The sequence below is a fragment of the Echinops telfairi genome, unplaced genomic scaffold, assembly GCF_000313985.2.
Source record: "Echinops telfairi isolate 266 unplaced genomic scaffold, ASM31398v2 ScPeMD7_5;HRSCAF=22, whole genome shotgun sequence".
Lineage (NCBI taxonomy): Eukaryota > Metazoa > Chordata > Mammalia > Afrosoricida > Tenrecidae > Echinops > Echinops telfairi.
Genome location: NW_022103901.1, coordinates 24,537,646 through 24,549,780, shown reverse-complemented (window position 1 = coordinate 24,549,780; position 12,135 = coordinate 24,537,646). Strand labels below are relative to the sequence as shown.

At 49.6% G+C, this 12,135-nt stretch overlaps 1 protein-coding gene across 1 annotated transcript in view; it reads right to left on the bottom strand.

The window, feature by feature from the left end:
- The window catches only part of GP2 (glycoprotein 2), a 19,212-nt gene that overhangs the window by 1,629 nt on the left and 5,448 nt on the right, over window positions 1-12,135 (bottom strand). The window contains exons 3-9 of the mRNA XM_004705741.2: window positions 11,593-11,703; window positions 8,259-8,470; window positions 7,528-7,676; window positions 5,280-5,525; window positions 4,253-4,415; window positions 3,245-3,329; window positions 1,995-2,039 (exon numbers count right to left, since the gene is read on the bottom strand). Coding sequence (XP_004705798.1) covers window positions 1,995-2,039; window positions 3,245-3,329; window positions 4,253-4,415; window positions 5,280-5,525; window positions 7,528-7,676; window positions 8,259-8,470; window positions 11,593-11,703 — 1,011 coding nt within the window. The remainder of the gene's footprint in view (window positions 1-1,994; window positions 2,040-3,244; window positions 3,330-4,252; window positions 4,416-5,279; window positions 5,526-7,527; window positions 7,677-8,258; window positions 8,471-11,592; window positions 11,704-12,135) is intronic.

Sequence of the window (12,135 nt, the reverse complement as noted above, 5' to 3'; positions counted from 1 at the left end):
GGGGGGCGAAGGGCGGGATCGGGTCTGTGTTGCATGTCACTGTGTGTCCCCGATCAGGCGCCCTGGTGGCACAAAGGGAAGTGTTTAGCTACTAACTGAACCCCAACCTCCACCCCCACCCCGCCTGCAACAGGGTCACTGTGAGCAGGAATCACTAGCTAGCAATTGATTGCTTTGTGGTTTTATTTGTACCTTCGGTGTTAATAAAAGGCGTGGATACTAGGTGGGAGGTGCTTTGTACTTGGGGGCCGGCTCCCCCATTACCAGGTTATAACACCTCCTCCCACCACACCCTCAATTCAAAGTCTTTCTGATGTGCTGGAAAAGGGGTGGGGGCAGGAGGAAAATCAGAATTTTTCGAAACATGTTAGAAGGTGGGGCATGAGAAGTGTGTGAAAACTCACTGCCATCGAGTCTCCGATTTATATGTTCAATTAATGCTAAAGCATCCGAAATAGCTGTGGGCGAGCACAAGCGATGCCGTGAACCTCGAGTGCCCTCGTGTGGTCCTCTGCCGCCACTGCAGCAGATGAATTCCCTTCTTCCAGAACTCCTTGCCCTGGGTCATTTGTGACTCAGAGCAAGCCAGTCCGACAGAGCAGAACTGCTTGCCTAGGCAGTAAACGTTGTGGGAGCCGATTACCGTGCGGTGGGTTCAAACTTCTGACCTTTCATTTGATAGTTGACAGCTAACCACTGCTCCACCAGGGCTCCTTGCTCTTCTTCCAGAAGCCTCCCAAGTCCACCACTGACCCTGGTCAGTTCTCTTAGAAAAACCAAGCTGTCCCAGGCACTCTGCTAACCTCCGAATCTGCCAGAAAGGAGCCGTGGGCCTTGAGCTCCCTGTCCTCCAGCTGTCTACTCTCTGCCCCCTGCCCATTCTCTCCAGGGAGCATAGCTTTCCTCGGCACTGTCCAAGGTCAACACCAAGCCTGGGGAGGATGAGAAGAGTCTAGGGAGGTAGTAAACGCCTTATTGGCCTGTGCTTTCCAGTTTATTTGAAGTCTTTTTCCTGGACTTGTCGGCCTGTTGAGCTTCAGCCCATCCATCATGTTCAGAGCTACCCCCGCCCCCCATGGTAACTTCTTTCTGACCTGAGCTGGTTATTCTCTGCGCTGCTTCTGCAGCGCCCCCTCGCTTCTCCTGGATTTGCTTTGGTGTCTAGCTCAGTGTTGTGCTTCTTGCTCCCTCTGCCTGTGAGCCTTGCCCTGCTTCTGACTCCGAGATCATTAGCCACCCATCATTCCTCCTCCCCACACACAGGAGGTGGGGGGGGGGGGGGACATGACCACCTGGAACAAAGATTACAGTTCTCAGCTGCCTTGGCAGCCAGGTATGATCATGTGACCAAGCACTGGCCCCTGAAACGTCTGTGGAGGTACAAGGCGCTCGCTTCCAGGAACGTCCTTGGATAGACGGTCACTTCTCTCATGTCTCCTTCACCGTTGTAGGCTGGAGCTCCAGCTGCCGTTGTGAGCCATGGAAACAAAGGCTATCTCTTCAATACGGTGGGGAGGTCAGCTGGCAGAAGCCTGGGCTCTGATAACTTCATGGTGCCACCCTATTGTCCCTGGACTCTTTGCCAGTGTGTTCCATTTGTGTGAGGGACACAGAAGCTCTTACTTCTGCCAGCAGTGTTCAATGACAGTACCCTCTCTTAGGTCATTGGCACATTGCTCACTATCCAAATCACCTTGCTGACCTTGCCTTGTCCCTTCCCCACGCTGTAACCTAAGCCCCACGAGGACAGCACCTGCCTGGTCTACTCTGTTCCCCGTGATAACCTCAAGGCCTCGAACCATGTGTGGCGCACAGTAGGCATGCAATACATATTTGCTGCTACGTGACCATCTCCTCTGCTAGACTGCGAGCTTCTCAAGATCCAGAGCCTCGGGGAGGAAGAATTTCAGTGTCGCACGGGCAGGTGCACAGAACTGAACGGAGGACGGCCAGAGAGCGCCGAGGGGTGCAGGAGAGGCAGAAGTAAATGGTACCTGTGGTGCTGGAGGCCCCACCGGTAACACCAAGAGCCTGGGCACCTGTGAAAACAAGCAGAAGGTGAGGGCCCCTCAGCCACGCCCCACGCCGGTGGACCCAGAGCCATATCTGCCCTGCCTTCTCCCGAATGGGGGCATCACATCACTTGGGAGGCCGCTGCCATTTGGCAGGTTCCTTTCTAAAATGCCCCAGGCTTTGAAAGATGCCATCGTCCCAGGAGAGCACCCTCAGCCCCATTGGGTGGATGAGAAGGCAGAGACGCAGCTCTGTCAAGCTGGCATTGCCAGGGAGGAGCAGACTGGGACTTGAACCCCCATCTTTGTGATTCAGAAGGGCAGCTGCCAACCCTCCAGCTGCCCTCGATTGTAAGACCCGAGGCTCCAGGTGTCCGTGAAAGGAAAAGACAAGGCTAGGAAAAGCTGCTTTAAGACAGAGGCTCCTTGAGCCTCAGTTCACTCACCTGAAAATGGGAGTGGTGGTGCGTTTAGCTTGTTGGGAGCGTACCGAGGGCATGGGTTGTGTGATGTACATAGAAACAAGTGGGGCATGGGGCCAGACGCAAAGAAAATAGTACTAAAGTCCTTAACTCCACTGCATCTTAGGATCCTTTTGACAAAAACAAAGCCCTCATTCTTTTGGATTTCTGGTTTCCTCCATAAGGGTCATGGCAGTGTGGCCTACGCATGGGTGGGACAGATGGGAATGTGGGACAAAACTGGGGGGGAAATCCCTACACGATGATCCAGAACACTCTAAATGGACTTTGAAAAACACAGCCTTCAAACAAAAGCCATTTAAGTTGGGGAAGTGGGGGTGGGGGTGAGGTTAGGATTTGTATGCCACTTAGAAGGGGCTGGATTATGGGGACTTGGGAGCAAGTTCAGCAAAGCATGTGCTTTGCTGTCAGAGCTGGGTTCAAGCCCAGTCCCAGTCACTCACAAAGCAAGACCATCTGTTGTGTACGCACTGAGCCTCAGTTTCTCCCCTGTTCAGTGGACACAGCCATGCCTGCCTCGGGAGGAGTGAGGGACCCTGTGGATGCAGGATGCTCTGTGGTCTCTGGTGCCCAGGAGGGCCACCACCGGTGGCAGAGGCAATTGTTGGGACCACATGCATCTCACAGGGGAATGAGTCCTCCAGAGGTGGCACTCGGGTGAAAAAGGTCCCGAGCAGTTGAGCCATTGACCCTGGGTCACTTTCAGCCCTCGGTCTGCTGGCCCTTGTCACCAGGACCCAGTCCACTTACCTCTGCGAGTGATGGGTCCCAAATCTAGAACATAGGCTGGGTCGAGAGTCGTGACATCATTGCGGAGTCTGTTTCTGGTGCAAGACTGTGGAGGTGGAGAAGTTTCATTAGAGCAAAACATAAATGCCCAGTCGCTACCCAGACTGCCTCTGTGATGAGCAGCTCTGTCCGAAGAACTGCGCCACACACACCAAACCGCCCTCCCCCTGCGGCCATGGTTAACTTCATCTAGAGAAGTCCCAGCTCCGTGCCACACACACCCAGGGCTGAATCGCATTGCCGTTCTCTCTGATATGCCTCATTGCAGGTTCACCTCCCTGCGCCTCAGTTTCCTCGTCTATGTAATGGGGCCAATTATACCCCTCCTTAGTCAGGATGACTAAAATGAGGCATGTTAGTGGAGTAGGTCACAGGTTCTGAGTAAGCACACAACAAAGGTTGACGCAGCACCAAGCCAGAGTTGACAGCTTGGGCCTGGGGGCACATCTTAGGGCTGCCGCTTTCTAACTGGGTGACTCTTGGACAGGTGATGTCGCTGATCCTCAGTTTCCTCATCTGTACAACGGGATTAATAAAATAAATGACTGAAAGGGTCTGAGAGTTCAATTAGCTATGACATGTAAAAAAATTGACTCAGTTCTTGACCCATAAAAAGGCCGAGTATCATAATCATTTGGATCTGTCTGTGACAGGAAAAACCTCTATCTGCCCTGCCTCCAGAGGGCGCATGGATGATGGACACAGGGGCTCTTCAGAGGCTGACAGTCCATCCATCTATCTTTGCTTCTCTCTCTAAATCTAGCCCATGAATTCATCTTCCTATCCCTATTTCATTTCATCTGCCTATCTTCTGTCTTCCCCCCGTCCATCTATTCATTTGACTACCCACGTATTCATCCATCCATCCCTCCCTCCCTCCATTCATCATCCCAATAAATACGCATGGACAGACCACCAGGTATCAGGGCTTCTGCAAGACTTGGAGAGTTCAGTCCAAGAGGCACTCACCGGCTGACACTGCTCCTTAAGGAAGTCACAGAGATGAACCTCACAATGCAGGAAAACGAGGTCATGATTCCTGGCAAACATGAACATCTGGATGGAGAACCGGCTTTCCGAGGACACTCCATTCTCCTCCACATAGATGGTGGGGTCCTGCAGATTTGGGCAGCTGGGAGGGTGACAGGGGCAAAGATCTACTGTCTAGAACAGCTCAGGAGCTGAAGGCCCTTGGCTACACTTTGGACCTGTATCTGGTATAAAAGCAGCATCAGAGAGAGTGGTACCCAAGTCCCCTTCATCGTGACAACACGGACCTGTCCCGTGCCTCTGTGTCTCCTCCAAGACATTGCCCACAAACTCCCATGGCCTCAGTTATCAAACGCATAGTCTCTGCAGGAAGGCAGACTGCCTTCAAAGTCCCGCCCACCTCCCTTCTAGCTCAATGGTCATGAACAAATGACGCAATCCCGTGGAGCCTCAGTTTTCTCATCTGTGAAATGGAGACAATCATGCCATCTCAGAGGACTGATGTGTGTGAACACTAACTGAACCGATCCATGCATATTCACAGCACAATGCATGGTATATTGTTAAGCTCGCTGATAGATTCGGGTAATCGTTTGAATAAAAATAAGTATGCACTTTAAACTTTTGTCAATTATATTTAGCAATCTTTTGTCTCATAACATTGGTCATGTGTTTTCCCTACAGATCAGTGTGACCTGTGGAACATTCCATCACGACTTCATCGATCCCCTCTTTTCAAGTAATCCATCTATTGTCCAGATCATAAGGGATGCTGGATGAACGAGAACCAGCCTTTCTTTCCCCCTGCCTCCCTCTTTTGCGTTAATACTTCAGGATCAAGTCTCAGCATGGTACTCCTGGCTCAAGGGATGTGCACATGATCCCTAAGACCAAATGATTTTCCAAAAGATATAAACTGATTCACACAACTGCCGGACCTGAATCGAGTGAACGTTTCCCCGAAAACTTCTTGAGGCATAAAGGGGACCCCGACGTTACCCAGTACCTGTTTCTGATGATGAAATGCTTCACCGGATCTGCCTTGTCGTCCGTGGGGGTGGCATAGCAGTTTCTCATCAACAGTCTGAACCTGGAGGTGTCTCCTCCATCCAAGATGGCACCCACGTAGAGCATGGATTCAACCGACAGCACAACTCTGTCCCCTTCGTAAGGAGAGGTGTAGTTCTCGTCTTGGAAAAGCGCCATCCTGATGGTGAATTCTCCTTTCCCGCCCACGCTGATGTTCAAGGAACTGAACAAAGGAACGGCACAAGGGAGAGGCAAGTGACTCCAGGTCTGAGGCAAAGGCGCCTTGTTGATCTCTTGATGGATGAACTATTCAGTGATTCTTTTAAACTGACCACTGACTATTCTCTAGGCCCTGTGGCTTAGTGGGTAAGTGTTTTGCTGCTAACTTCAATGCCAGAGGTTTAAATCCAGCTGCTCTGTGGAAATTTGGCTGGCTCTGATCCTGTGAGGGTTAGAGCTTAGAACCCCTACTGGGCAGTTCTCCTGTGTCCTGTGGGATCGCTGTGGTCCACAGGGCAGTGAGTTCTTTTGGGAGGCAATGCCCATGCTGGTCTAAGTCAGAGGCTGCCTCGGGGATTCTGCCAGTCTGTCTGGCATCGAAGGTCAAACCTGACCGTATCACTCAGAGAGGAATACCAGGGGCAGGCCTCCCTCTTCTCTGTTGAATGAGGCTTAGAGGCAGTTTTGTGAGCGCACGATTGATTTTTAACAATAGATCTCTTCCATCTACCTCCATCATCTTTAATGATACCCTCATTTGAACAAGATGGTTTAAAAACAATACCAGACCACTTGCCCTGGAGCCTGTTCTGGCTTATAGCAACCTAATATAATCGCTCTCCCTTTTGACCTGTTTTAAAATTTGTTCCAGTTTTTAATATTCCCAGCCACCTTTCCCATCGAGGTTTTTTGGTGTTGTTTTGTCACTGCTGTTTTGTTTCTTTCTTGGTTTTGTCTTGTAGGATTTTCTGTGTATGAAATCCAGGATAGGTCAATCAACAGTCCCAGAATTAATTCCTCCCTAGGGGCATGGCAGGGAGGTTGGCGGGAAATGGGGAGCAGACCACATTGAGTACAAGAAAGAAGGAAATATTCTAACATTGACTGTGGTGATGATTGCCCAACCCTTACTACGGTTGAACGATCAAATTATATGATACGTTTATATGCCAATCAAACGATTTTTACATAACTTCATAGAAAAATAACAAAACAAAACTCAAACCAGACCAGTTGCCCTTGAGCCTGTTCTGACTCAGGGTAGACCTTCAGGCTACCTGGGGTCTCCAAAGGCTGGGGTCCTTCAGAAGTTGATCGCCAGGCCTATCTCCTGAGGTGCCTCTGGGTCAACTCAAACTGGCAGCCAGTCAGTTAGTACCCAAACGCGTAACTACTTGTGCTCCCCACAGGCTCCTGCTAATAAGATTGGTGACTTGATTTCTTTATTTCTTATGAACTTTTTATTTTGTATGAGCTCAGGACGATACAACCTGAAAACCACGGACCTAGAAAACGTCTCAGGGTCCTCCTGACCCCGCCTTCCCCTGAGCCCAGTAGGCAAGGAGGGGCTGAGAAGGGCACCCTGGAGTTCTTGGGAAGTCTAGGAGGGGACGGGATCATTCACTCAACTCCGAGCACTGGAGACACAGCAGAGAACAAACAAAAGTCCTTGTCACATAGAACTCCTCTCCACATTGTCGTTTGGTTCTATTTCTGGTGTCATGAGGGAGCTGTGTACTTCATCAGATTATTTTCTTAAAAGCAGGATGCAAGCTATACTAGTCTGGTCGTAAATCCCACACGTGCAAGGAAACCTTCTCAGCCCTACTATCCCAAGCCTGAGTTCAGATCTAGGAACCCTGCTCCCTGTTCCCAAGACACTGAATACTTTTTCCTGTACCACATTCATTCCACTTATAAATAATGATTGGCATGATTGGTTGTTTAATGCCTCTGTCTCCAAGATTAGTAAGCTGGTCCTGTATAGCACATTTAATAAACACTGTTTCATATTGCTGCTTTGCTTCATCATCATCTTTAATATGTTCTCTGCCTACTTTGTTCATGCTGAGCGGCCTTACAAACCGATCCACAAATACTTGTGGAATGGTTGTCCGAATGAACAAAAGTTGGTGAGAGGCATCCCGAAAGCATCCCAAGTTAGGCTTGAAGTGATAGGGTCGATGTTCTAGCTATGGACCAGCGTTCAGAGGTCAATACCATACCTTACAATAGGCTGCAGGGCAGTCTGGAGGCTGACCTTCATGTCCAGTGGGTAGGCACACTGGAAGTTGATGTTGAGGATGGTGTCTCTGATGATGAAATCATTAGCCAAGGAGAGCATGTTTTTGTAGATGGCATGGGTTTCATTTCTCTTTGGCAGAAAAATAAAACCGCATATATGAGCCCATGAGCATGTGTTCCACTCAAGTATTCCTCCCTCCAGAACCAATGCTCTCAGCCTTTCTGCCCACCCCACCCCTGTCTGTTAATCATCTCAAGTAGGTCCATGGGACTCCCAGGCCAATGACATGGACTCTAGGTGAAGCCTAGCTTACAATGATTGATCTCAAGTGTCAGACCTGCCCAAAGCCCTTTATGTGGACCACCATGTGGAATCTCACACAATTCTAAGGACCCCAAAAGGCAAAGGGAAACCCCACGGGTATAGTGGATGACTCGTTGAGCTGCTAACCGAAAGGCCAGCAGTTGGAAACCACCTTCCCTTCAAGGAAAAATGATGAGGCCTGCTGTGCCCATAAAGATTTACCATCTCAGAAACCCTAGGAAGCAGTTCTACTCTGTCCTGGGGTCACCAGGAATTGGAACTGACTCGATGGCAGCGGATTTGGATAAAGAGCAAAGGGATTTGCCCTAGTCGTATGGCTCCTAACTGGAAGAGCTCCCAGAGTCCCCTGCTCACCCTTCTGTTCGCAATGCTTCGAACAACACTCACCTCCAGGATATTCCCACAGGCACCGGCCTGGGCGGGGCTGGTTACAGACATCCAGTTCCGGGGCTCACTTTGCATGCTGCTGTTGCAGTGTGGGTCCTGCAGGTAGGCACTGACCTCCTCCCCAAAGCCCAGGGCTCCCAGTTGACACCTGTCCAGCGACACTTTGATCTCTGTGGCCCCACAGTCCAACTGGGGCTGCAAACTGTGGACGTCTGGAAAATCAGAAGAGGTGAGCGTGGAGTGGACGGGGGCCTGGAAGCAGAGGCAAAGCCTGCCTTCTCAGTCCTTTTGGCGGAATGGCCCCAATGAGATGGATTCCGTGGATGGGGTCTGGTGCACAGACAGAATTCACACCTGGGCTGGTGGCTATGTCAGGTTGGAAAAGAAGTCCCTAGTCCAGACTTTCCCAGCATGCTGTCTATGCAGACTTGGCTAGGGTTGTGTGCCTCATCCCCACTAGGGATTAGGATCTTTCTGGTCCGCATTTCAGACTAGATTCCCAGTTAGCTACTCATGACTCCTACTCCTCTCTTGGTGTCGTCAGCTCACCTGACCACGTTCTGAGGCATCCTTTTATTTCATTCATCCACTCAACATTGATTACACAAATCTGTCTTGAGGACGTTCTGTCTTCTGGTCTCTGTTCTAGGTACTAAGGATACAGTGCTTATCAAACTCAACAAAGTTCCAACTGCTCTGAAACTTATATTCCAATAGGGGAGACAGTAATGAACAGACATAGGTGATTCATGATGATGTATCCACAACTCTTTTCAAAAGCGATCTAAGTATGGAAGAATATGATATGTGAATATAATATCAAGAACATTACCAAAAAAAGAGAAACCAAGTTTGACCTATGGTTACCATGGTGAAGGAGGAAAAGTTTTTGCATAGGGGCATTGAGTTTATTTTAATGGCGGTGGAACAAGTTGGAGAGAGAGGGCTATGAAGAATGGTTGTACAACACAAAGAGGATAATCAGTGGCACTGAATTATACATGTAAAAGTTGTTAAATTGGAGAATGTTTTGTTGTGTATATATTTGCCAAATGGAAAAAAAATACACAAATAACAGTGAGTGCAAGGAAGAAGAAAATGTTCTAAAATTGATTGTAGCAAAAATTGTACAACTCATCTTGATATGATTGAACTGTTGAATTGTATGTTATGTGAATGAAGTGCCAATAAAACTGTTTTAAAAAATAAATACATGATTCATTCATGAATGCATTGCTTCAATATTAACTTATTTCTTAACATGTGCAGGAGGAGTGAATTATTGAATGTGTTTCTGCTAGCCAGAGTCTCTGAAACTCCCCCCAGACTCCCACCTTTTCCTGTGTAGGTCTGGATAAGAAGGTGGGGAGACACTGATGGGATTCACCTGTGAGTAACTGCGAACAGGAATCATGGCGATTGCCATCTTTCTGGGTATACAGTGAGCCCTCTGTGAAGCAGGACGGGGATCTCACTACCAGCAAGAGCTGGAGTGGAGTATGTCATCTGGACCCTGAGATTCCTGCACAGTGAGCCTCTGTGATCCAGAAGACAGCTTTGACATGTAAGGAGTGGCAGAGTAGCAACCGCAGAACCAGGAGCCCGGGCCGAGAAAGAGGGATGGATTTCCCAGCCCGCAGAGCAAGTAAAGCTGAGTGCCTTGGGGCAGGAGGCTAGCTTGTGAAGTAGGGCTGCCCTGAGCACTTAATTCAGGGATCCGGGCTCACTGGGCTGTGGAGCTTGAGCTGAATGCCTTCAGGTTGAGACTTCCAGAGGAGTGGCATGCCCTTTGGGCAGCTATCGGCAGCCCTGAAAGAACTTTGTAACCTGTCCTGACCGGACTTCTGCATCCTGAGCATTTTTCATTTGCATTGTAACCTGTCTCTCCCTCTCATCATGAATGTTGTCTGTGAATTCTGGGTGGCCATGGCAATGAAATACTAGCACCTAAACCAGTGGTTCTCAACTTCCCTAATGCCTCGACCCTTTCAGACAGTTCCTCATGCTGTGGTGACGCCCCCAACCATAAAATTATTTTTGTTGCTACTTCATCACTGTCATTTTGCTACTGTTATGAATCAGGTGACCCCAGTGAAAGGGTCATTCAGCTCCCAAAGGGATTGCCACCCACAGGTTGACCTAAATGAAGAAGTAGAGAATGTTGTGAGTGACAGAATACAATATATTAGACTCATACAACACAAAACTACATAAGATGTAGGGTCTGCCCACGGGGATTCCTCAGTCTGGTGAAAACCAACCTTCGATGTTTGCTTGGGAGCACTGAGTTCTTGGTGGTGGAAACATTTGGAAGAGGCTCTCCACAATGGTTGGACAGCGTGACGAGTATAATCAATGGCAATGAATGATAGATGTGGAAGTTGTTGAAATGGAGGATGTTTTGTTCTGTATATCTTGGCCACGATTAAAAACAATCATGACACAAATAACAATGGGTACAAGGAAGAAGAAAATGTTTTAAAATGGATTGTGGTGGTGATTGTACAACTCTGCTTGATGTGATTGAACGATTGAGCTGTAGGATATGTGGATGAAGTGCTAATAAAACTGTTTTTATAAAAACACTGAGCTTGCTTCCAATACCTGGTGGAATTCTGGAGCTTTCCCCTCTAGCCTGAAGCCTATTTGGGGGGCGCTTCAGGGGCGTTGTGGCTTTGCTTCCTTTGCGGCTCTGTTACATTCCCTTATTGGTTTGCCCTACCGTGGGGGGCTCAGACTAGACTAACCCCACCCCTGGGTGTCCCCAGTATTGTCCTCTGTCATGGTATGCTCCAGTGAGGGGTCATCATGTCTTGAGAGTATTTCCGACTCCCAGTGGCCATCAAGGACAGAGGAAGGTTGCGGTTAGGGGCTTCCGAGACTGTCACCTTGACCGGAGTATAAAGCTTCCTCTTTCTCCTGCGGAGCTGCTGGTGGTTTCAAACTCACGACCTTGCAGAGAGCAGTCCAATGTGTGAGTCACTATGCCCCCAGGACACCTTGCCCCAGTGAGCTAAAACATGGCAAAGCCAGGACTGGTACAGGAACCTTAGAACCAGCTCCTCCATGGGCAGAGCTCTCGTCCCTAAGCTCACCCCTGCCCGGGCCCTTCTCCTGGTCCCGGTGTCTGTTGCTGGCCTGGCTCTTTCCACCTTTCGCATCATCTGGAATTGAGAACTAAAGTCCCTTGACCCTACCTCCATGTCCTCGACACGGTCAATACTTTGTCCTGGCCCGCCAAAGCTGCCTCCCTCCTTCCCACCCCCAGGTCCTGCCCATGCAGGAAGGCAGACACGGTGCCCCGCCCCACTGCCTGGCCTGCCAGACCACTTACCAGAGCTATTGAGGTCCCGTCTGCAGAAGCAGCCCCAGACACCATCGACAGCACGGCACTCTTCCTCGGGCCGGCAGGACTCCTCACACTTGTTCATCACAGTAGTGGGGTCTGGTTGCAGCACGGAGGAGGCGAGGAGAGAGATCAGGATGCAATGTGGGACAGAACCCAAGGTCTCCAACTCAAACCTCATTCCCTCACGGCCCTGAAGTTCATGGAAGAGCCAAGTCTGGAGCTTGGAATTCCTGACCTCCAGCCCAGAGAAGGAAGGGAGAACCCCAAAGCTTCCATCTTCAACCCTCACCATGACCATACAAGACAGGGAGAGCAGAGTGGGTAAGCAAGGGCAAGGATTCCAAGCCCAGCTCTGCTAGATTGCAGCTTTGTGAGTTCCGAAAAGTTACTTAAATTCTCTGGGCCCCACCAGCCTGTGTGATCATGAGGTGTCAATGGGATCAGGGATCAGGCATCAAAGACCCAGAACAGAAAATCATATCGATGTGAATGAAGGGGAGGGCAGAGTGAAGACCCAAAGCCCATCTG